Source organism: Gracilinanus agilis, chromosome 4, assembly GCF_016433145.1.
Source record: "Gracilinanus agilis isolate LMUSP501 chromosome 4, AgileGrace, whole genome shotgun sequence".
Taxonomy (NCBI): domain Eukaryota; kingdom Metazoa; phylum Chordata; class Mammalia; order Didelphimorphia; family Didelphidae; genus Gracilinanus; species Gracilinanus agilis.
In genome coordinates, this window is record NC_058133.1 from 256,641,947 (window position 1) to 256,666,660 (window position 24,714).

Sequence of the window (24,714 nt, forward strand, 5' to 3'; positions counted from 1 at the left end):
TAGTTCTGGGGGATTCTCCTTGGTGGGAGTTCTGGATCTTTTGGGAGGTGTTGGGACATGGGAAGATTTCAGTCCACTACAGCCAGAATCCTTGGTCTCTTGTTCCTCTGTTCCAAAGGAAGTTGAAAAGGCAAGTCAAACAACCTCAGAAATCCCTAATGCCAGATTCTATTAAAGTGCAAAGTCAGAACATCTCAGCACAAATGATGAAAAAAGTCAACAAAGTAAAGGCTTGGGAGGGAGCAGCAGAGAGATTCAGCTTGCAGCTTCTTGGGAGAGGACACTCCTCCATCAGTCTTTGGAGTAAATCTTTCTGGTAGAAGAATCTGATTCACATTCACGTGTCTGGCAAGGAATGGAAAAGAGTAAACACACTAATTTGGGGGAAAATGCCTAGGTTGGTATACTCTTTGCCTTCCAATCTCATCAACTCCCCAAAGAGGATGGGAAGGACAAGACCAACTGGACCAAAGACCAGGGTGGGAAATCTTGATTCTACTGACCTCTATCAGTATGTCTGAAGGCAAGAGAAAGAAAGAAACTAAGGTCAGCCACTATCTATTAGAAAGAAGTCCTTATGGGGCAGCTGGGTAGCTCAGTGGAGTGAGAGTCAGGCCTAGAGACAGGAGGTCCTAGGTTCAAACCTGGCCTCAGACACTTCCCAGCTGTGTGACCCTGGGCAAGTCACTTGACCCCCATTGTCCACCCTTACCAATCTTCCACCTATGAGACAATACAACGAAGTACAAGGGTTTAAAAAAAAAAAAAAAGTCCTTAGAACCTCCCCATACCTCCCCATATCAGATTTATTCCCCTAGGACTTAATCTCCCTCCCCAGCAACATATATCCTTTAACCCACAAATGTTGTCTTCCCCCTATCATTTTACCTCAAAAGGAAGAATTGGCTCTCTGATTATTGTCTAGGGGTCAGAGAGAAAAGATGAGATGATAGCAACATAAGATATTGCTAGATGAAAAAAAAAAAACCTAAAACTAAAAGAAGCTAAGGAAATGCATACAACATCATCTCTCTCCCCCACCTCCTTTCCCTCTCAAAGAGCTCTCTGCTTCCCCATTTAAAAAAAAAAAAAAAAAGGCAGCTCAAATGTATTTGTGCTCTGGAAAGCATTTTACATAAATTATCTCATTTAACCAAAGACAATATAATGGAAGAGACAGGAGGCCAGGATTGGGATTCTATCCCAACTCTGCCAATTCTTGAGCAACAATTCACTTTCTGTCTTGGCTTTGGTTTCTTCTTGTACTTTGGAGCTCTCTTCTAGTTCTGCTTCTGTTAGTGATTTTCTCCTTCTTTCCCTACTTCTCACTCACCTGACATAGACAGATATTGGTCTTCTTCTTCCCCTTTGATGAAAGGCAATAGGAAGAAAAGGAAAGATAAGGAGTAAGTTGGGAAAAAGAACATAAAATAACGTAGAGCTTTAGAGCCATAGTCTCTGTTACCCAATCCCAAACCCAGATATCTCCTTCTCTGGGGACCTGGCAGGACCACTTCTGACATTAGTTATTAAACAACTCCTCCTCCTGACCAAAGATAGCTGCTGCTTCTTAGCAGAGGAAGGGGAAAAACGGGCAGTCTAGACAGATCATTAGTGAGAAAAAATCTAAGGAGGGGTGGCAGAAACCCTGGTCAAAAACTGATAAATGGCAAGCAGAGTCCCTCACCCATGACCCACTCCTCAAACATTCTCCTTAGTTCTAAAACCTGTTCTCTTCTTTTTCCATCTCCTCCAGATAAAGACACTTGTAGTTCCCACAAAGACCAGTGCGGAGGCTAGGCATCCCGAAATGATCCATATTGGAAGGAGTTTTGGTGGAGGTGGCTCTGAAAGGGAAAAGGAGTTTGATGGGCATTAATTCTTCTCCCACTACGGCTAAACTTCCATGGCTTTCCTTTTTTCTACCCTCCTATCTCTGTTTCTCACCCCAGATCCTAGTAAAAGTTCCATTTAGTCCCTGGTGTTCCACAAGACAAGCATATCTGGATTCTTCTTCAGAGGGTACCTCAACATTCACATAACTCTGATAGGTCCCATCCCCTTGTGGTCGAATAGACTGAGATTCCTGGGTTCCTTTGCTCATTGGTTTTCCATCCCGAAGCCATGTCAGACTGATGTCCGCGGGGTAGAAACTGATTGCTTGGCATTTTAGGATTGACTTCTTACTGAAAGCCCCACGGTGAGTGACACACACTGATGGAGGAACTAGGGGGGAAAAAGGTCAGAATTTGTATCTCCTAGTATGGGGGAATCTTTGCCAACAAGTACTTAATAAATTGACCATACTAGAAAAGGGGAATTTTTGCTTAGACATCAGATTTTCAATCCCCTAAATCCCTTGCCCTCTGACCTTCTAAACCCTAAAGACCAAAGTAGGGTCTAGATCCCTAAACATACAGCTCTTATGGAAGTAATGGATCCATCAGTTACCACCTTGAACTGAATTCTCCCAGAGTCAAAAGCTTCTAAATCCAAAAGAACTAGGATGGAGGAATAAAGAGACATATAACCTCTACACACACTCTCTCTCTCTTTTTTTAAACACTTACCTTCCATCTTAGAATCAATACTGGGTATTGGTTCCAAGGCAGAAGAGTGGTAAGGGCTAGGCAATGGGGGTTAAGTGACTTGCCCAGGGTCACACAGCTAGGAAGTGTCTGAGGTCAAATTTGAACCCAGGACCTCCCATCTCTGGGCCTGACTCTCAATCCACTGAGCCACCCAGCTGCCCCCTAACTTCTACTCTCTTAAATGAGAGAACTCCTAGTTTAATGAAAGAAACACAGTCTTCACCCTTAGGAGAGTTATCAAAAATGGTAGGTAAGGGGGCAGATAGGTGGCTCAGTAGATAAAGAGCCCTGGAAATGGGAGATTCTGGGTTCAAATCAGATCTCAAGACACTTCTTAGCTGTTGTGACCCTGGGCAAGTCAATTAACCGCCATTGCCTAGCCCTTACACTCTTCAGCCTTAGAACCAAAACATACATAGTATTGGTTCTAAGACAGAAAGCTAAGAGTTTGTTTATTTTTTTAATGGGAGATAATACAGAAAAATAAGAGGAAAAGAAAACCAATGTGAACAAAACTTCCCATAAAAAATAATTATGTAAGCATGGAGCTGAGAAGTCTGGTAAAGAAGGTGACAGAAAGTATAAATTTCCTTACAAGCTGAGTTTTGACCTTCAGGCTGGGTGTTTTTTGTTTTTGTGAGATGATTAGTGAGACTGGGAGCTCCAAAAAGGTAGACAGCAAAGAATTGCTATAGATTCTGAAACGGTTTTTCGTCCTCTACTTATTCATCAGCTGGACCCCAATTCTGAGTACCTGTTTTCTGTAATGTCAACACCCCAGCTTCAAGGTATTTCCTAAGAGGGTGGAGGCAAGTCCGCACCAGGAAGTCTTGTTCCAGGTTTGCTCTTCCCAGGTAATTCCTGACTTCCACTTGTCTCTTTGACTCAGTTTCAGTTAGGTTGAGCATCTCTAAGTCCAAGATAAGTTCCTGACCATCATAGCCATACCTCCAGAAACCAGGGTTGCTCTGGTTTCCTTGGAACTCACACATAGCTATGGCCTGCAAAGTGTGAGACCCTGGAGCCTCCCCATTCCAAACCTTTTCCTGTTAAAACAGAAAACAAGTTTAGGGAATAAACCAGTCCCCCCCACTCCACCCCTAACTCCACAATCATTTCCCCAGGATTATTTTAGCTACACCTCAGGATAGAAATTTTGTGTGTTGGGGGTAAAGGTAAGTATATATTTTTAAATGCTGGTATATTTCACAGGATTAGAAAAAATGAAAGAATTGTTATTAATGAGAGTTTCTGTGAAAAAAGGGCTTTCAATGGGGACAGCCAGGTAGCTCAGTAGATTGAGGGCCAGGTCTGGAGACAAGAGGTCCTGGGTTCAAATTTTACCTCAGATACTTCCTAGCAGAGTAACCCTGGGCAAGTCATTTAACCCCCCATTGCCTACCCCTTAACACTTTTCTGCCTTGGAACCAATATGTAATGTTAATTCTAAGATGGAAGGTAAGTTTTTTTTTTAAAAACCTTTCAATAAAAAAAATCAACAATGCAGCTAATGTAATAATTATAATAGGACAAGCTAAATTAAGAACTCTCCCAGTGCTCAGTCCAGTGAAGGTGAAAGCTCTGCTATAATCTCTTCCTGTTCAGACCTGAGGCACTTTGGTCAATCAGAGATACAAAAATGATTTAACCTCTCTGGGCCTCAATTTCCTTATCTGTATCTGTAAAATTTGGATTAGACAAGCCCTAATGTCCTGAGATAGGTGGAAGGTGTTGATGATGTTAGAATCCATTCTGAAAGACAGTCAGCTGAAAGAAGACTGGTGGATGTTTAGCCAAGAGAAGACAAGGCAGAGAGGAATGTGGTATTTAAAGCGTGGACATGAGAAGGAATTGCTTAACCGACATTCCCACTCCCCCCATACCCCTCCGGTGCAGAATAATGGATGAAAATTGCAAAGAGGACATTTTTGTCTTAGTAGCAATTCTAAAACAGAATTGCCCGTGGGGCTAGGTAATCAGGGTTAAGTGACTTTCCCAGGGTCACACAGCTAAGAAGTGCCTGAGGTCAAATTTTTCCCCAGGTCCTTTCTACTCAAGGCCAGGAATTCTATCCATTGTGCTATCTGGCTGCCCTTGGAAAACTTCTCAATAATCATAAAAAACTGCCTTCTAAGATATGGAGCTCCTTAAACTGGAAATCCTCTTTCAAGATCGACATGTCTATTAGTCAGAAATAAAATAGAAGGGATTATTTTTCTTATGAATTATGAAGTTCAATTGTGAGATTCTGGATCTATCTTATCAGAAGAAGCCTAAAGGGCATGTGTGTGGGTGTTTTATATGTGTATATATGGGGGGTGATGACATTAAGCCCCCTTTGGGGATAGACTTTCTATATCATATATTAAAGGGGTTCAGAGTCTATAAGTTTATTTAGAGACAGAAAGGGAGCTTTTAAGATATTAGATTTTTAATGCCAGAAGGGACTTCAGGTGCCATTTAGTCCTAGATCAATATTCTATGTGCCAGAGATCATCTAGTCCAGCCCCTGATTTTACAGATGAGGAAATCTGGGCACAGAAAAATCTGAAGTGACACTTGAGGGCAGAGTAGGAATTTGAATTTAGCTCTCTGCTTCTTTTCTACTCTCTTCAATGCCAACGAGGTAGAAGTGATCAAAAGGGGAAATGCTGGAAGGAACCCAGGCATTGCCCCCCCCACACCCTTTTTTTTTATCTGCAAATTAATTTTTTTTAATTTATATTATTTTTCCATGGTTACATGATTCATCATCGGTTCCCCCTTTTCCTTCTCCCTCCCAAAGCCGACAAGCAGTTCCTCTGGGTTGTACATTTATTATTGTTCAAAACATATTTCTATGGTATTCACATTTGCAGTAGAGTGATCCTTTAACGTCAAAACCCTAATCACATCCCTATTATATACTACGTGATAGATCACATATTTTTCTAATACATTTCTGGTTCCACAGTTCTCTCTCTGGATGTGGAACCCTTTTAATTTTTGAGAAAACCTCTACCTACCACCCCTCCACAGCTCACCGTCTCTTTAGTTTCCATAATGCTTTTCAGGTTGATAAGGAGGCGCTGGGCCATGGTCTTCAAGCTTCTAATCAGTCTCTCCCAAGACCGAGGCCCTTGCACCTGAGACCAGGGGGCTCGGGGTTCTGCTCTTTGGCCCTGCCGGCAACACCACACAAAAGGCTGGCCATCAAAGTAGCCCAGGACCGTGTAAGAGTTTTGGCCCTGGCTGGGCTGAGATACAATAGTGAAGTCATATCGCAGATGGTGGGATGCTGAGAGAGAAACACTCGGGTCAGATGTGGCCTTAGTCTAAAGGGGATTCGTGCCCCGGGGCCCAGGACCGGGGAACGGAGTATCTGGAAGGGAAATCTGGGCTCAGAGTTCCTCTTCAAAACATCCACAGCGGGTATGTGTATGTGTGTGAGGCTAACGTTGAAAACGTGGGATAAAATCTTGGCCTTAAACTTGTTTGTTCTATTCCGTAGAGGGCCAGATCTGCCCGCAGAATACGTAGGAATGTTACTACGGGAAACCTAGAGCTCTTCCGGTTCTTCGGACTCAATCGAGGCCCCAAGGGCGGGGCCAGACAACTAAGGGAAGGAGGCTTGGGGTAGGGTGAGGAAGAGGTGTTAAGGAGCCCGGGAGAAGGGCCTCAGGCTTGCTAAGGGTGGAGCCAGAGAATCCCAACGGAATTGGGGGATGGGGCGGTGCAGTCCGGTCTGACCCGGTTCCCTCCAGCTCCTCGGGCTGAGAACACCCCCACCCCGCTCTGGAGGCCCTGGTGGCCACATCCCCAGCGCGCCAGCACTCACAAGTCCCTGCGGTCACGAGCTGCACCGGCTGCAGCAGCTGCAACAGTAACAACAAGCCCGGCTGGGCAGCGGCTGAAGGCCAAGGGAGCCCGAGCACTCCCATCTTTGCGGGGCCACGCAAAGGTCAGCGCCCTGGGGTCAGGAGATCGACGGACAAGGAAAGGCTTCGAGATTCCCTCTTCCTCCCTCTTCCCCCCGGCTCTGATCCCGCCTTCTGGAACTTCTCATTGGGCTTCAGCTACCCAGCCCCGGAGCGGCATCCCATCCCAACCTTCTGTAGTCCTCCACTCTCTCCTCTGGGGTTCTAGGCTACTTCGGGGGAGGGGGCTCGCCCTCCACCCACGCTCGAGAGAACCGAAGTGTAGTGTGCAGTCCACTGACGGACCCGGGGATTTAAACTTCCTCTAGAAAAAGCTGCGCCCAGACTATTTTTAAAACTGTATTGTGGAGTCTGGGTGGCTTTACGGGAACACAGTTGCTGGATGCGTAACACCCACCACTAAAGACGCGGCCATTACCTAGCTAATGCTTCCTGCAGCCCAAAACTGGGTTTGAGATTTGCTCCAGATGTGTAATTTCTTTGGTGTAGGAAGCTTCCCAGCGAGGACACTTTATCAGTGGAGGAGATTGACTTTAGTCCCTATTTAGCGACTTACTGGGCCGGTTTCCTGAATTGCTTAATTTATCTTTAATTAATAAACTAGCCATTTATATATTAGTAATTAGTCCGTATAAACATTGATATTGAATAAAAATTAGCTATTATTTAATGATTAAGAGATTACGTGATTGCTCTGGAGTTGTACCTTCAGTATACATACTGAAGGGCAGGAAAAGGAACTTTTATCCCTGCTTGGCCAGGAGGTGGCTTAAGTGAGTGATATTTTAATTGAGAGTTGCTGAGTTAGCCTTCCTTTTTTTTTTCCTTCCTTTGGTTAAAACTCTTACCTTCCATTTTAGAATCAATCCTGTATATTGGTTCCAAGACAGAAACCCTAGTAATGGATAGGCAGAAGGAGGTCAGGTGACTTACTGGGGTCACACAGCTAAAGGAAATGTCCTGTCTCTAGGCCAGGCTCTGATTCCACTGCCCACCCAGCTAGTTTCTAAGGGAGGAACCTTAAAGGCTATCTAGCCAAAGTTCCCCAACTCCACTAATTTGAATCTGAGTATAGAACAAGTTATTCTTACTATATTATTATTTTTTAACCTTTCTGTAGAGGTAGAGACCAGATGTCAGTCAATGACTATTTATTAACCTCCAACTTGCTGATCACTAGTGAATACAAATAAAAGCAAAAAAGAGGAAATCAGAAGCACTTGACCTAGAATCCTGGCTCTGTTAAACCTTTTTCTCATAAATAAAATCATTAAATTGCACCAGATCATCTCTGATGTCTTCCAACCTTATGATTCTATGGCCTATAATATTTCTTCTAGATTTAAATTTGAGATTTTATTTTATTTTCAATTTCATATTCTCTCTTCTCCCCTTTGGGGAAGACAGGATAGTTTTCTGTCCACTATGATACACTGCCACCATATATATTTGAATTTTTTTTATTCAATTTTATTTTCAATTCCAGATTCTCTCTTCCCCTCTGAAATCATGCAAAACAAATTTCCACATTAGCCATGTTAAACACACTCAAAAAAGGAAGAGAAAAAATATGCTTCATTCTACACTGTTATCAGTTCTCTCTCTGAAGGTGAATAGTTTTTTCATCATGAATCTTTTGAAATTGTGATGGGTCACAATTATTTTTACAATATTCCTATTCCTGTGTCAATTTTTCTCCTAGTTGGTTCATTTCACTTTGTATGAGTTCATAAAGCCTTTTCAGGCTTCCCAGAAACTATCCCTTTTGTTCCTTACAGCACAAAAACACTATCACGTGCTATGTAGTCAATTGTTCCCCAATTGATGAACATCTCCAGTTTCCAACTTCTGCCACCACAAAAAGGACAGCTTTTTTCTTTAATATATTTTGAATAATATATTTTAATGCCTTATTATATTATATATTGTATTTGTATTATTAGCATAAAATATTTTAATAACATATTTAGAAGCAGTATTACTAAGTCATGTGTATGTATAGTTTTATAGCTTTTTGCGCAGAGTAGCAAATTGCTTTCCAGAATGGTTAGATTAGTTCAGAGCTCCACCAACAGTGCATTAGGTTACCTATTTTCTCACTACTCCTCCAGAATTTTACCAATTTCCTTTTTTGTCATCTTTGTATTAGAATATTATCAGAGTGTGCATCCTTGGATCAACAATACCACTACTAGGTCTGTAACCCCCAAAATAAAATAATAAAAGGGAAAAGAACCTATTTGTACAAAATTATTTATAACAGCTCTTTTTGTGGTAACAAAAATTGGAAATTCTGGGGATATCCATCAATTGAAGAAGGGCTGAATAAGTTGTGGTATACTATTGTGATGGAATAAGGAAATGATGAGCAGGATTATCTCAGAAAAACCTGGAAAGACATATGAACCAATGCAAAATGAATTGATAGGAACCAGGAGAATATTGTACCCCAAAATAATATTGTCTGATGATGATAAAGCTGTGAATGACTTAACTATTCTCAGCAATACATCCAATCCAAGACAACTCCAAGGGGCTCATGATGAAAAATTCTATCCACTTCCAGAGAAAGAACTGATAGAATCTGGATGAAGATAAAAACATACCATTTTCCACTTTATTTTCTTCCTTAGGTTTTCCTTTTTTAACGTTTTCTTCTACAACATGATGAACATGGGCATATGTTTACATGATCTCACATGTAGAATCTATATCAAATTGCTTACCATTTCAAGGAGAGAGTAGGAAAGGGAGGGAGAGACTTTGGAACTCAAAATATTAGAAAATAAATGTTAAAAATAGTTTTTACGTGTAATTGGGGAAAAAATAAAACTGAACTAAAAGGAAAAGAATATTATCAGAAATTACAGGGGTAGCTGGGTAGCTCAGAGAGAGAGAGAGAAATGTATGCCCTTCCCTCAAAAGACATAATTAACTGGGGTCTAATTTTTTTCATAAGTGATTCTTGACTATCTAAATGATTGTATTCAATAATTAATTGTTAATGGTTGTGTAATTAATTAGAACAATCAGATCATATAAAAATGCAAATAGGCATTAAATGAAGCACTGTTTTCAATGGAAGGATTCAATAGCTTTGTAGCAAAGGCTGATTTATTTTTTATTTTTCTCTTATCAGAGATTTTAAGCTGGGAGTAAATTTCCCCAGCACAGCATTTTGAAGAAGCAAAATTGAATTGGAAGTTTTTTTACTTTCATGAACTATCATCTAGTTGGCCCAATCTGATCTAGTTTCTTTTTCTGAAATGCGCTACCCTCTGCCTCCACTGGCTATCTCCAATCCACTCTCATTGTTTATCTGCTCCTGTGTCACTCTTAGCTCCCATCCCAATACCTCCATTCAAACTCCACAAAGAGATTTAGTTCACATCTTATATTTTTGTACCTTCTCTTATAGGAATCATCATATTTGAACCCAGGATCTCCTGTCTCTGGGCCTGGTTCTCAATCCTTTGAGCCATCTAGCTGCCACCATGCCTCATTTTTAGTGTTCTCTTTCCTACCTGATAGACATTGTATATTTGTAATTTTCTACTCCCAAATCTGGTTTGATATTGAAATAATTTCAGATTTCTTGCTTTCTCAATAGGTGGAGGTAGGGAAGAAAGGGAAAGAATTTAAATCTGAAAATAAAATTGGATTCAATTTTTTAAAATCTTTCACATTAGAGTCAATTTTGGGGGCAGCTAGGTGGCTCAGTGGATTAAGAACCAGTCTTAGAGACTGGAGATTCTAGATTCAAATCTGGCTTCAAACACTTCCTAACTGGGTGACCCTGGACAAGTCATTTAATCTCCATTAGCATCTGCCATAATTTCTGCAATGAATAGCTTAAAACTAGTTCTCTTTAACTCTTAACTCTTTACACTTACACATAAAACACCTATGTGTGTAGGCATCTCTTTCTCTTTCTATATATACAATGATCCCTCACCTATCAAGGGAGTTAATGTTCCAGAGACCCCTGTGATAGGTGAAAATCCACGAAATAACAGTTATATTTATTTTATTATTTATATATATTTTAAGGCTTTATAAACTCTTCCCATTCTCCTAAAAAACCTTTTCCACACTCTTATTAACCTACAGTCACTGAACCAATCAGCACCCAGGATACAGAACACAGCGCTATGGTTGGTCGCTTTTGATTCCATTAACCAATAGTGTACCATGATAAATATAGCTCTGCAATACAAAATTAGATTTTTGTTTTAAACCCACGATACAGTAAAGCTGCTATAAGTGAACCACAATATAGTGAGGGACAACTGTATAACATATATGTATAGGTTATATATGTATGTTTTGTTAAAATCATTATTTGGGATAAGATGGATACCACCTTGACTGACAGGGATGGCATTTGAGAGATTTGGAATGTTCCCAGATGCCTTGAGCCAGGGGCAAAAGTCGGTTGGCCCCACCCTATAAATACCCCCTGAGAACTACAGTTGAGGTGTCAGAATTCAGAGCTGAGACTTGGGCAAACTTCTCTTGAAGCAAGAACTGGGAGAGAGGGAGGTGAAGGGTGGAAGAAGAAGAAGAGGGTAGGCCTGAACCTGAACCTGTAACCTATGCTTGACTGTGAGAGAGCTAGTGATTCATCAATAATATTTGTAGTAGAGCTGAGAGAATATACAGATCAGCAATCAGCATCTACATCAATAGCCTTCCCTATTCTCTGACTTGGCTGTGGCCAGCTCAGGTCAGAGTTAGTGAGAGGGTGAAGACCTCAAGCCTCTACCAGCCTAGCAATCTCCAGTCATGATCAACAATTAGCTTAGAAGCCAAACAATAGCAATAGGGTTTCCAAGCCCCAAACCTATTACCTTGTTATCCTTTCCCCTCAATAGTTAATATAGTGACTTAACAACAAGTACCTTCCTGAGTGGTTATTCTATCACAGCTCTTAAGAAGGGAGAATCACTACGCAGTCAGATACCAACATTTCTAATAGCCAATCAATAGCCTATTAACAACTAATCCAACCTCAGGTTGGGCCTAGAGAGGTTAACCATCTACCTAACCTCTCAAGAGGTCCCAACCTGGGCAACTGTTAGAAGGAAACCACTGACAGACTTAACCAACCAAGCCTTTCATGAAGAGAGAGAAAAAAGGGATAGATCAAATCAATAGCTATTGTGAGAGGAGTGGGTGTTCCTCCTTCACCAACTATAGCTGGCTTAGGCCTTGGGCACCTGATCCCTCCTTCAGCCATACTATTCCTAAGATCTACATGCCAACCATCCTCTAATACAGTGATTCCCAAAGTGGGCGCTACCGCCCCCTGGTGGGTGCTGCAATGATCCAGGAAGGCGGTGATGGCCACAGGTACATTTATCTTTCCTATTAATTGCTATTAAAATAAAAAAATTAATTTCCAGGGGTGCTAAGTAATATTTTTCCTGGAAAGGGGGTGGTAGGCCAAAAAAGTTTGGGAACCACTGCTCTAATATCTAGAAGGAAGATCTCTAGGGAGATAGTAGTAGTAATAGGAGGAGATACAAAGAACAGAACAGATCATATATCTCCTACACTCCTCATTCCTTTTTAACAGTTTATAAGTATGTATGTATATATATATGTATATGTGTATGTATATACATATATATACAAATAATGTCTAATTTATATATTGTGTTTGGTCCTGGGTGCCATAATCTTTAGAAAGAATATTGATAAACTGGAAAAAAACCTAGAAACGGGTCACCAGGATGGTAAAGACCAAGGGTCAGCAAACAACAGGACATATCTGGCTTACCACTTGTTTTTGTATGTTTTGATATAGATATATACATATAGTGTACACACACACATCTATATACATGACTTCACTAAAGACATCAATAGTGTCAATGATATTTTTGGAAACCCAGAGTTTGCCCCTGACACTTGGGAATTTGCCTTAAGGGAAGACCCAAACTGACCTTGTCTAAGACTGAACAATGGACCAGGAGCATCCATTAAGTATCCTGAATAGGAGTGATAGAAATGCTCAAATCCTCAATTACCCTTTTTGTCTTAGAAGTTTCCCCCATTGTATCAGAGATCCATTCTGAAGTCCTACACCTGGCAGGAAGCATCCTTTTGTATCTGTTGCAGGTTAGGCTACTCCCAGATAACCCCAGCCTCTGGCTACAGCCTCTTTCCCAGGCCTACTTGTAGCCAGTTAGTATGTGTTTTCTGTCCTTAAAACCCCAAAAGGTATATAAGACCCCTATGTTCTGCTAGTCTTTGGAAAATCATCTTTGGCGGTGTGTTTTCCCAGAGATACTGTTACCAGAGTGCCAGAGCTCTGTGTGGTATTAAGCGCTGACTGTGTGGTGACTGAATATTGAGCTTAGCCTCTTGTCCTGATTAAAGATTTGGTCTTTCTGACTACTTTAGTGGTTCTGTGTTTTTCCAAGTTGACAATAGAATGATTATAAATCTGAAGATGCCATAAACTTGGAAGGGATTGCTAACCTACATAATACTGTTATCATTCACAGAGATATTGACAGGCTGGAATATTGGGCTGAATCTAATAGGATGAAATGTAGAACCTCACACTTAGGTTTTTGTTTTTCTTTTATGAGTTTCTTTATTTTATCTTTACCTTTTTTCTGGGTTATACATGTATTATCACACAAAACATATTTCCATATTATTAATTTTTTAAGGGAATAATCTTATAAAACTCAAATCCCACATCTTATACCCAAATAAACAAGTGGTAAATCATGTTTTCATCTGCATTTCTATTCCAACAGTTCTTTCTCTTGATCATCATACAATATTACTGTTACTGTGTATAATGATCTCCTGGTTCTACTTATTTCACTCCACATCAGTTCATGTAGGTCTCTCCAGCTTTTTCTGAAATCATCCTGTTCATCATTCCTTATAACTCAACATAGACCACTATTTGCTCAGTCATTCCCCAATTGAGGGACTTCCCCTCATTTTTCCACTTTGCCACCACAAAAAGAGCTGCTATAAAAATTTTTGTACAAACAGTCCTTCCCCCCCCCTTTTTTTTAAAAATATCTTTGGAATGCTATTGCTGAAATTCTTTTATAGCCCTCTGGGCATAATTCCAAATTGTCCTTCAAAATGGTTGGATCAGTTCACAACTCCTCCAGCAATGCATTAGTGTCCCAATTTTGCCACATTGCCTCCAATATTTATTATTTTCCCTTACTTTCATATTGGCCCATCTGCTAGGTGTGAGGTCATATTCAGAGTTGTTTTAATTTGCATTTCTCTAATCAAGAGGGATTTAGAATCTTTTTTCATATGATTATTGATAGCTTTGATTTCTTCATCTGAAAACTGGCTATTCATATCCTTTGACCATTTATCAATCGGGTAATGACTTGGCTTTTTATAAATTTGATTTAGTTCTTTATGTATTTGAGAAATGACACCTTTGTCAGGGAAATTTGTTATAAATTTTTTCCCAGTTTGTCCCCTTCTAATTTTGGTTGCATTGGTTTTAGTTTGTCCAAAACCTTTTAAATTTAATGTAATCAAAAGTATTTGAATTCTAATGTTCTCTATCTCTTGTTTGATCTAAATTTTTCCCTTCTCCATAGATCTAACAGGTAAACTATTCTATGTTCCCCTAATTTACTTATAATATCACTTTATATTTAAATCATATACTCATTTTGACCTTATTATGGCATAGGGTGTGAGATACTGAACTAAACCTAATTTTTGTCATACTGTTTTCCAATTCCTAGCAGTTTTTTTTTAAATCAAATAGTGGGTTCTTAACCCAAAAGCTGAGATCTTTGGGTTTTCTCAAACACTAGATTGCTGAGGTCATTTACCCTAGTCAATTCCATTGATCTTGCCTTCTATTTCTTAGTCAGTACCAGATTGTTTTGATGATCAGTGCCTTATAGTACAGTTTAAGATCTGGACTGCTAGGCCCCCATCCTTCACATTTTTAAAAATTAGTTTCCTTGATATTCTTGACTTTTTGTCCTCCTAGATGAATTTTGTTACTATTTTTTCTAGTTCTATAAAAGGTTTTTTTGGTAATTTGATTGGTATAACACTGAATAAGTAAATTAATTTAGGTAGGAGTGTCATTTTTATTATATTAGCTCAGTCTATTCATGAGCAATTAATGTTTTTCTAATTGTTTAGATCTAACTTTATTTGTTACACTTAAGTTTTAAAAAAAATTTATTTCATGAATATGAAAACATGGTTTATCACTTGTTTATTTGGATATATGATTTGGGGTTTGGGTTTTGTAAGATTACTCTCTTATAAAAATGAATAATATGGAAATAGGTTTTGAGTGATAATACATGTATAACCCAGTGGAATTGCATGTCAACTTCATAAGGGGTAAGGGAAGAGGGGAAGAAGACAACATGAATCATGTAATCTGTAAGAATTTAAAATTTAGGTTTTATGCTAAATATGAGAATTCTATAGTAATATTGTGGTCAACGATTTAAAGATATTATAACTGTAGTCAAAATGACTTTTAGTAGCTTTATTTATAAAGAGGTGGAAAGAGTGAAAGTGGGAAAATGTAAGAAGAAGGTAAAGAATCATCTAGCCTATCACCCTAAGTACTACTCTAGTGTAGGGCTCAGCCCTGGCAGGGCTTGATAATCTTTAGCCAGATTAAAATGGTATCATCTCTGGTCCAATCATAGGATTAGAAAATTTTTTTAAATTGCATTACAGAGGCTTCTTTACTATTGGGAGAGGAACAGTCTGAAAAGGCTTAAAATTCACCTCCAGACTCTTTGAAGTTCCTTCCCCTCCTAAGTACCATCATTTATCTAGATTCCTTTGGTCACACCTCTGGGGTTCCCCATGTTGAGGGGGATTTACACTCTGAGGATAGCATGGATGAGCCCCATTTTGGATATATTGTTGTGAGTCTTGATTTGACTCATTTGGATTATTATCTCTTTAGTTGTTTTAGTTATGATAATTATTATTATTATATCCATACTTACTGTTATTTCTGAAATTACCATCATTCCTACAATTCATGTTATTGAATACCTGATTCCAGTTTCTGCAATTTAACATTAAGTGACCTTTTTTCCCCACAAACCATAGAAAAATTACTTGTAAATTTGTGACTGGAATAAAACAAAGAAAAAATTATTAAAATAAATAAATATATTAAATAAAATAAACAAATTATTGAAATAAATGAAATAAATAAAATAAAAATATATTTCACAATATATCATCACAAGATGAAATCAAACAGATTAGACAACATTTGTATGAAAAAAAGACCTGGGGGTTTTAGTGGACTTCAAACTTAATATGAGTTAATAGTGTGATATCTTCATCTAAAAAAGGTGAATGTAATCTTTAAGTGCATCAGTCTAGCAAAATTTTATTTATTAATTGCCTACTATGTGCCATGCACTGTGCCTAACTGCTGAGGATACAATAAGAGACAAATGAGAGTTCCTACCCTCAAGGAGTTATAAACTAATGAAGGAAACAGCATGCAAACAAGTATATAAAAAGCAATCTAGGGGGCAGCTGGGTAGCTCAGTGGATTGAGAGCCAGGCCTACAGATGGGAGGTCCTAGGTTCAAATCCAACCTCAGACACTTCCCAGCTGTGTGACCCTGGGCAGGTCACTTGACCCCCATTGCCTACCCTTACCACTCTTCCACATAGGAGCCAATACACAGAAGTTAAGGGTTTAAAATTTTTTCCAAAAAAAGCAATCTATAACCTATACTAATCATTAAGAGGAACTTAATTTTCAGAAATAAGGTAAAGAAAGCCTTGTAGTTCTTGGCCCTAGTCAGAATATATCTAAAATATTGTGTTTATATCTAGGTGCTGCTGTCTTTAAAAAAAAGGATATTGATAAGGAACAGCTAGGTCACATAGTGGATGGAGAACCAGGACTGGGAGGAATTGGATTCCAATCTGGCCTCAGACACTTCCTTGATGTGTGTCCCTGGGTGAGTCACTGAACCCCATTTGCCTATCCCTTCTTGCATTTCTGTCTTGGAATTAATCCTAAAACAGAAGGTAAGGGTTTAAAAATAAATAGGATATTGATAAATTGGAGGAAATACAGAAAAGAATGACCAGATCAGGGGTCAGCAAACTGCAGGCCACATCTGGCCCGCCACCTGTTTTCATATATTCTGTAAGCTAAGAATGTTTTTTTACATTTTTAAATAGTTTTATTGGAATATAGACATGATCATTCATTTACTTATTGTATGCTTTCCCATTATAATGGCAGAGTTGAGGAGTTGAGACTGAGTTAATGCTTCAGGCTATTATTTGGTACTCTACAAATCCCAGTGACACAGATATAAATGGACAGCATTTTGAGTCAAAAAACTGTATTATATGTTTACTGTGTGCAAGACTTGAAGACAAATACAAAAGAAGAAAGATGGTACCCTCAAGGAATTTATAATAGAATGGGGTAAAACAACACTCAAAAAGAAGCAGAAAATGGAAGTTGGGGGAGGAAGGGATGGAGAGGTGGGCATGGAAGAAATGTCAAAGGCATCCTTAGGGCAGAAAGATGAGAAATTAGATGTTTGGAGCTGGGTTCCTTCCTCAAATGGAGATTTTGGAGTTTATAACTCTACCTTTGGTCAGAAAGGCAGAGAGTAATGAGAGGGAATATCAAAGCTGATAGGATCTTTTTTTTTTTTTTAACCTTACTAATTATCAGTTTTAAGAGAGTTAAGGTCTAGGCAACGGGACTTTAGTGCCTTGCCTAGGATCACACAGCTAGGAAGTGCCTAAGACCAGATTTGAAACCAGGACCTCCCATCTTTAAGCCTAACTATCTACTAAGGCACCTAGCTGTCCCAAGTTTGATGTGATCTTGCAAGATGATGAAGTTTCCTCATTGCCTACTTTAATTCCTTTAATTTCTTTTTCTTCTCTTATTCCTAAAACTAGAATTTCTAGTAAAATATTAAATAATAGTGCTGATAATGGGCATCCTTGCTTCACAAACTCTGATCTTACTGGGAGGGTTTATAACTTTTCTCCAATGGAGATACTTGTTGATGGTTTTAAAAAGATACTACTTATTGTTTTAAGTAATAGCCCATTTATTACTATGTTTACTAGCATTTTATTTTATTTTTTTGATTTAAATATTTTATTTTTTTAGAAAAATTTTCCATGGTTACATGATTCATTTTTTTACTTTCCCCTTCACCCCCTCTTCACCCCCACCATATCCAATGCACATTTCCACTGGTTTTAACATGTGTCATAAATCAAGACTTATTTCCATATTATTGATAGTTACATTGGTGTGGTTGTTTCTGTTTATTAGTATTTTAAATAAGAATGGGTGTTGTATTTTGTTGTAGGTTTTTTCTGCATCTCTTAAGATAATCATGTGATTTCTTTAAGTTTGGTTATTGATATGGTCAATTATGCTGATAATTTCCTAATATTAAAGCAGCTCTGCATTCCTGGTATATGTAAATCCCTCCTGGCATAATGAATGATCTTTGTGATATATTGCTAGTATTTTACTTAATAATTTTTGCATCTATATTCATTAATGAAATTGGCCTATAATTTTCTTTCTGTTTTTGCTCTTCATGGCTTAAGATATGAGCACCATATTTGTGTCATAAAAAGAATTTGATAGGATTCCTTCTTTGTTTATTTTCACAAATAGTTTATATAGTATTAGGAATAATTGTTATTTAAATGTTTGAATCCATTTGGCCCTGGGGATTTTTTCTAAGGGAGTTCATTAATGCTTTGTTCAATTTCTTTTTCTAAAAGATTACTTGCATTCTATTTTCTCTTTTGTTAATCTGGGCAATTTACATTTGTATATGTACTATATTCATCACTTCACTTAGATTGTCAGATTTATTGTCATATAATTTGTCAAAATAGCTCCTAATGATTACTTTAATTTCCTCTACATTGGTGATAAATTCATCCTTTTCATTTTTCTTTTTTTCTTTTTAAAAACTTAACTTCTGTGTATTGGCTCCTAGGTGGAAGAGTGGTCAGGGTGGGCAATAGGGGTCAAGTGACTTGTCCAGGGTCACACAGCTGGGAAGTGTCTGAAGCCGGATTTGAAACTAGGACCTCCCATCTCTAGACCTGACTCTCAATCCACTGAGCTACCCAGCTGCCCCCATCATTTTCATTTTATATACTGGTTATTTTATTTTCTTCTTTCTTTTTTAAAATAAAATTAACCAATACTCTATTTTATTTGTTTTTTGATAAAATCAACTCCTAGTATTATTTATTACTTCAATTATTCTCTTACTTTCAATTTTATTAATTTCTCTTTTGACATATGATTCCCAATTTAGTCTCTAATTGGGGATTTTTAATTTGTTCCTTTTCTAGTTTTTTAGTTGCAAGCCCAATTCACTGATCTGCTTTTGCTCTATTTTATTGATATACTCATTTTTTTTAATATAAGTTTTCCCCTAAATATTGCTTTGGCTTATTTGCCTTATTTGTCATTCTCCTTAATGAAATTATTGTTTCTATAATTTGTTCTTTGACCCACCTCATTTTTAGAAATATATCATTAAGTTTCCAATTAATTTTTGATTTGTCATTCCATGGGCCCTTATTAATTATAATTTTATATATTTATATATAATTTTATAATTTATTGTTTTATGACCTGAAAAGTATGCATTTATTATTTCTGCTTTTGTGCACTTGGTCATCAAGTTTTTTTTTTGGCCTTAACACAATCAGTTTTTGTGTAGGTGCCAGTATTGCTGAAAAGAGAGTATCTTCCTTTCTGTTCCCATTCAGTTTTCTCCAGATATCTTTTATTTCTAACTTTTCTAAAATTTCATTTACCTCTTTCTTGTTTATTTTTTGGGGTTTGATTTATCTGGATCTGAGAGGGGAAAGTTGAGGTCCCCCACAAGTATAATTTTATTGCCTACTTCCTCCTGAAGCTCATTTAATTTCTCCTTTAAAAATTTGGAGGCCATACCATTTGGTGCATATGTTTAATATTGATTACTTCATTGTCAAGGAAGGTCATCTAGCAATATCAGATCTCAAACTGTACAGTAAGGTAGTAATCATCAAAACAGTTTAGTACTGGCTCAGATTTAGAATGGTGGATCAGTAAGAATGGTGGATTAGCTATATGATATACAGGGCTAAGTGATCTTAGAATCTAGTGTTTGATAAACCCAAATACCCCAGCTTTTGGGGTAAGAATTCGCAATTTGCCAAAAATTGTTGGGAAAACAGTATGACAGAAACAGATATAGAACAATATCTCATATCCTAATCCATGATAAGGTCAAATTTAGTATATGATTTAGATATAAAAAGTGATACCAAGGGGCAGCTGGGTAGCTCAGTGGAGTGAGAGCCAGGCCTAGAGACAAGAGGTCCTAGGTTCAAACCCGGCCTCAGCCACTTCCAGCTGTGTGACCCTGGGCAAGTCACTTGACCCCCATTGCCCACCCTTACCACTCTTCCACCTATGAGAAAATACGCCGAAGTACAAGGGTTTAAAAAAAAAAAAAGTGATACCATAAGTAAGTAGTATTAAGTGGTATTGCTAGAGCAAATTAGGGCAACATAGAATTGTTTACCTGAAAGATCTAGGGAGAAGGGAGGAATTTATGACCAAATATGAGATAGAGAGCATTATAAGATATAAAATGAATAATTCTGATATTTTAAATTTAAAAACTTTTATACAAAGCCAATGTAACCAAGATTAGAAAGAAAATAACAAACTAGGGGAAAAATTTTATAGCAAATTTCTCTGATAAAGGTCTAATTTCTCAAATTTGTAGTGAACTAAGTCAAACTAATAAGAATTCAAGTCATTCCCCAACTGACAAATGGTGAAAGGATAGGAATTAGAAATTTTCAGATGAAGAAATCAAAGTTATCAATAATCATATGGGGGCAGCTGGGTGGTTCAGTGAATCCACTTTGATTGACAGCCAGGCCAAGAGACAGGAGGTCTTAGGTTGAAATCTGGCCTCAGACCCTTCCTAGCTGTGTGACCCTGTGAAAGTCACTTAATCCCCATTGCCTAGCCCTTACCACTCTTCTCCCTTAGAACCAATACATAGTATTAATTCTAAGGTGGAAGGTAAGAGTTATTAAAAATAATCATCATCATCATATGAAAAAATGTTCTAAATCCCTCTTGATTAGAGAAATACAAAACAAAACAACTCTGAGGTATTTCCTTACACCTGTCATACTGGCCAACATGACAGACAGTAACGAAAAGAGATAAATGTTGAAGGGGATGTGACAAAATTGGGACACTAATGCATTATTGTTGGAGTTGTCAACTGATCCAACCATTCTGGAGGGTAATTTGGAATTATGCCCAAAGGAATATAAAACTGCATATTCTTTGATCCAGCAATACCACTACTAGGTCTATATATCAAAGAGATTTTTTAAAAAGTGGGGTGGGGGGCAGCTGGGTAGCTCAGTGGATTGAGAGTCAGGCCTAGAGACGGGAGGTCCTAGGTTCAAATCCGGCCTCAGACACTTCCTATCTGTGTGACCCTGGGCAAGTCACTTGACCCCCATTGCCCACCCTTACCACTCTTCCATCAAAGAGCCAATACACAGAAGTTAAGGGTTTAAAATAAAAAAAAAAAAAGTTAAAAAAAAAAAGTGGGGTGGGAAGGACTTACTTGTACCAAAATATTATAGCAGCTCTTTTTGTGGTGGCAAAGAATTAGAAATTGAGGGGATGTTTACCAGTTGAAGAATGGCTGAATAAATTGTGGCATATGTTGGTGATGGAAAACTATTGGGTTATAAGAAATGATGAGCAGGATAATTTCAGAAAAAACTGGAAAGATCTACATGTACTGCTGCAGAGCAAAATAAGCAGAACTAGAAGAACATTATGCACATTAACAGCAATATTGTAAGATAAACAACTGTGAAAGACTTAGCTACTCTAAACAATATGATGATCCAGGGCAACTGAATTAAGAGCTAGGCTTAGAGATGAGACATCCTGGGTTCAAAACTGGCCTCAGACATTTCCTACCTATGTGACCCTGGGCAAGTCACTTAACCCCAATTGCCTACCCCTTAGTGCTCTTCTGCCTTGGAACCAATACATAGTATTGATTCTAAGACCAAAAGTAAGGGTTTAAAAAAAAAAAAAAAAAAAGGACACACAGATTGTCTCCTCCAGTAGATTATAATCTACTCATGGTGAATAAAACCTATACAAATAAGATACAGAACCCCAGACCAAGTATAGTCAATGAGTCAAGACCTAGTCTGGAGCCTCAGAAATAAAGATGGATGGAAGAAAACAGGATTTTGAAGTTTACAAAGCTGAGAGACAGATCTAGCAAAGGGCACTCCAAATTAGAAGGCTAGCATTAAGCATAATGCAAACTGGAACAAAGAACCCAAGATATTTGGTGACCTGAGGCAATTAATGCTGAATACCTTTCTGATGTTCCTTTGTAGATTTCCAACCAAGGTGTCTACTTGACAGGAAGCACATACACTATAGCAGTGTAAGGGTTAAATTTAATGGTTGGACAATAATTTTATGAAATTATGTGGTTGTCAATATTTATTATATCTTGAGTCAGAAATTTATTTACAAATATTTACAAATAGTGTTAAAGATAAAATTAATATATATCTACCTGGATTAATTAGAGCAGGGGTTGGCAACCTTTTTGGTCGTGAGAGCCATAAACGCCACATTTTTTAAAATGTAATTTCATGAGAGCCGTACAGTGCTCACAGTGTGCGCTCCTGTAACAGTGCCTGAAAAAAAATTGACTTTATGGCTCCTGCAGAAAGAGCCATATCTGGCCCTCTAGAGAGCCATACGTTGCCAACCCCTGGGTAGAGAGGCAGGGGGTGTGAGGAACTTTTATGAAAGTTTATTTACAATTGAGAAGAGAGAGAAGAAATAAGGAAATAAGAATCTAACACAGTAGGTAAATTACTATGATCCTCTAATTAATCCAGGTAGATCTAATTAACCCTCAGCCAAGAGTCAGAGGGCCAGAGGTCCAGAGATGAATGAAGCAAAGCTTCATTCACAGAGTCTATTAAAGGGAAGTTCTCCTTAAGAGAAGTTCAGGAAGATTCAGTCTTTAAACTCACCACGTGGACTTCTAAAGAAGATATTGAAAGCAGTCTCACCAAGGTCTCAGCGTTCCAGCCAGCACTCCTCCATGGACCAGAAGAGCTCCTTCAGCAGCAGCCCTCTTCATCAGAAGACCCCTCTCTAGCAGAAGACCTTCTCCTTTTAAAGGGGTCACTTATGCATCACTTTCTGTGATACATAATTTGTGTGTCCAATCACAATAGACGCTTCTCATTGAACTGCCTGGGGGGGAGACAGTTGATTCTGATTTGTCACCCACTCTAGCACATGTGGGTCACAGACCTACCAGAATTGGAAGTGCTTTCACCTTTGGTGATTAAATCTAAAGATGGGCAGTGTAGACTTAATCTAATTATCACAACCCAGAATATTCCAGGGTTCCCAAGGTCCATAGACTTCTGTCCTGAGTTATAGTAGAAAGCCCAGAAAATTCAGCTCTCTGGACCTGGAGTCAGAAAGACCTGGGTCCAAATCCTGCCTTATCTATTAGCATGGGGAATCACTTCACCTCTGTTTGCCTCAGTTTTTTCACCTATAAAATGGGGATAAAAGTGACCCAGACTTCCCAGGATTGTTGTAAAGATCAAATGAGATAATATTTATAAAGCATTTAGCATAGTGCTTGGGACATAGTAGGTACTTAGAAATAATATCTGTAAAGCATTTAGCACAGTAGGCCCTATAAAAATACTTATTCCTATCCCCTGAACACACACACACACACACACACACACACACACTTACACTCAGTATTGGTTTTAAGACAGAAGGTAAGAATTTTTTTTAAAAAGGCTATTATATATTTCTGTATTCAACTATGTGTGTCAGTGTGTGTGTGCTCCCTCTTAGAATCAATATTGTGTAATGGTTCTAAGCCAGAAGAACAGTAAGGGCTAGGCAATTGGTGTTAAGTGACTTTCCCAGGGTCACACAGCTAGGAAGTATCTGAGGCCAGTTTTGTCTCTGGACCTGATTCTATCCACTGAGTCACCTAACTATCTCTCCATAGTAGCCTTAAAAATGATTTATTAAAATTAATTAATTTGTTGATTGACTACATCAAAATTCCCAGGTATTTCCCTCTCTCCCCTCCTCACATCAGAGAAGGCATCATTTGATCCAAAGAGTACATATAAACTGTTTTTCATGTTTCTATTTGTCAGTTCTTTCTCTGGAGGTAGAGTTACTCTTCAAACTTTAGTTCTGTAGGTGTATATGTATAATGCTCTCTTGGCTCTATTTGTTTCACTTTTCATAATTTTATGTGAATCTTTCCATATTAAAAAATTAACCTGCTCATCATTTCTTATAGTTCAATAGTATTCATATGCCATAATTTGTTCAGTCATTCCCCAATTGATGGGCATCCCTTCAGGTTCTAGTTCTTTTCTACCACAAGGAGAGCTGCTTTAAATATTTTAGAACACAGAGGTTCTTTTTCTTTTCCCTGGTTCTCCTAGAGAAATAGACTCAACAGTGGTTTTCTTGAGTCTAATAGTATACGTAGTTTTATAATTTATCTGGGAAGAATTACAGATTGATCTTCAAAAAGGTTGGTTCACTGCCTGGGCATATGAACAGTGTATTAGTGTCCCCATTTTTTCATATCCCCTCCAATATTTGTCATTTTCCCCTTTTGTCATTTTAGCCAATCTGATAAGTGGGAAATATCTTAAGAGTTGTTTTGATTTACATTTCTCTAATCAGTAATGATTCAGAACATTTTTTCACATAATTATATAAAGCTTTGAGTTCTTCATCCCAAAATTATCTATTCATGTCTTTTGATATTTTATCAGTTAGAGAAAGGCTTTTATTCTTATACATTTGACAAAGTCTTCTATATATTTTAGATATGAGGCTTCCATCCAAGAAACTATTTATAAAATCCACATCACCATGTTTTGCATTCATTCTAATATTGTCTATTGATTTTATTTGTACAAAAATTTTTCAATTTAATATAATCAAAATTATCCATTTTATATCTTAACAGTGCTGTCTCGTTTATTTATGAATTCCTCTCTTATCCATAAATTTGTGTAATGATTAAAAATGATGATGGCTGAGATCA

The 24,714-nt window shown here is 38.1% G+C and overlaps 1 protein-coding gene across 3 annotated transcripts; it reads right to left on the minus strand.

Moving 5' to 3' along the window:
• Positions 1 to 152: 152 nt before the first annotated feature.
• LOC123244022 (hereditary hemochromatosis protein homolog) lies at positions 153 to 7,131 on the minus strand. Of its 3 annotated transcripts, none has more exons than XM_044672256.1 (7): positions 6,409 to 7,131; positions 5,615 to 5,868; positions 3,346 to 3,637; positions 1,948 to 2,226; positions 1,728 to 1,847; positions 1,334 to 1,366; positions 153 to 345 (listed from the first exon to the last, which is right to left on the minus strand). In XM_044672256.1, the coding sequence occupies exons 1-7, from the start codon at positions 6,509 to 6,511 to the stop codon at positions 338 to 340; spliced, it is 1,089 nt and encodes a 362-aa protein (XP_044528191.1). In that variant the 5' UTR covers positions 6,512 to 7,131; the 3' UTR covers positions 153 to 337. The 3 variants fall into 3 exon arrangements, with proteins under 3 accessions (XP_044528191.1, XP_044528193.1, XP_044528192.1); XM_044672258.1 differs by having other exon boundaries at positions 1,688 to 1,847; XM_044672257.1 differs by lacking the exon at positions 153 to 345 and having other exon boundaries at positions 1,112 to 1,366; positions 1,688 to 1,847.
• Between the last annotated feature and the right edge of the window lie 17,583 nt (positions 7,132 to 24,714).

What these genes read in the sequence shown, in the direction of transcription:
- LOC123244022 (XM_044672256.1), bottom strand. Translation starts at nt 6,511, where the DNA reads ATGGGAGTGCTCGGGCTCCCTTGGCCTTCAGCCGCTGCCCAGCCGGGC. An exon ending in TTATGGAAACTAAAGAGACG is followed by an intron (nt 3,638 to 5,614) that starts GTGAGCTGTGGA and finishes CTGTTTTAACAG; the next exon opens with GAAAAGGTTTGGAATGGGGA. An exon ending in GTTGACATTACAGAAAACAG is followed by an intron (nt 2,227 to 3,345) that starts GTACTCAGAATT and finishes TTTCCCCCCTAG; the next exon opens with TTCCTCCATCAGTGTGTGTC.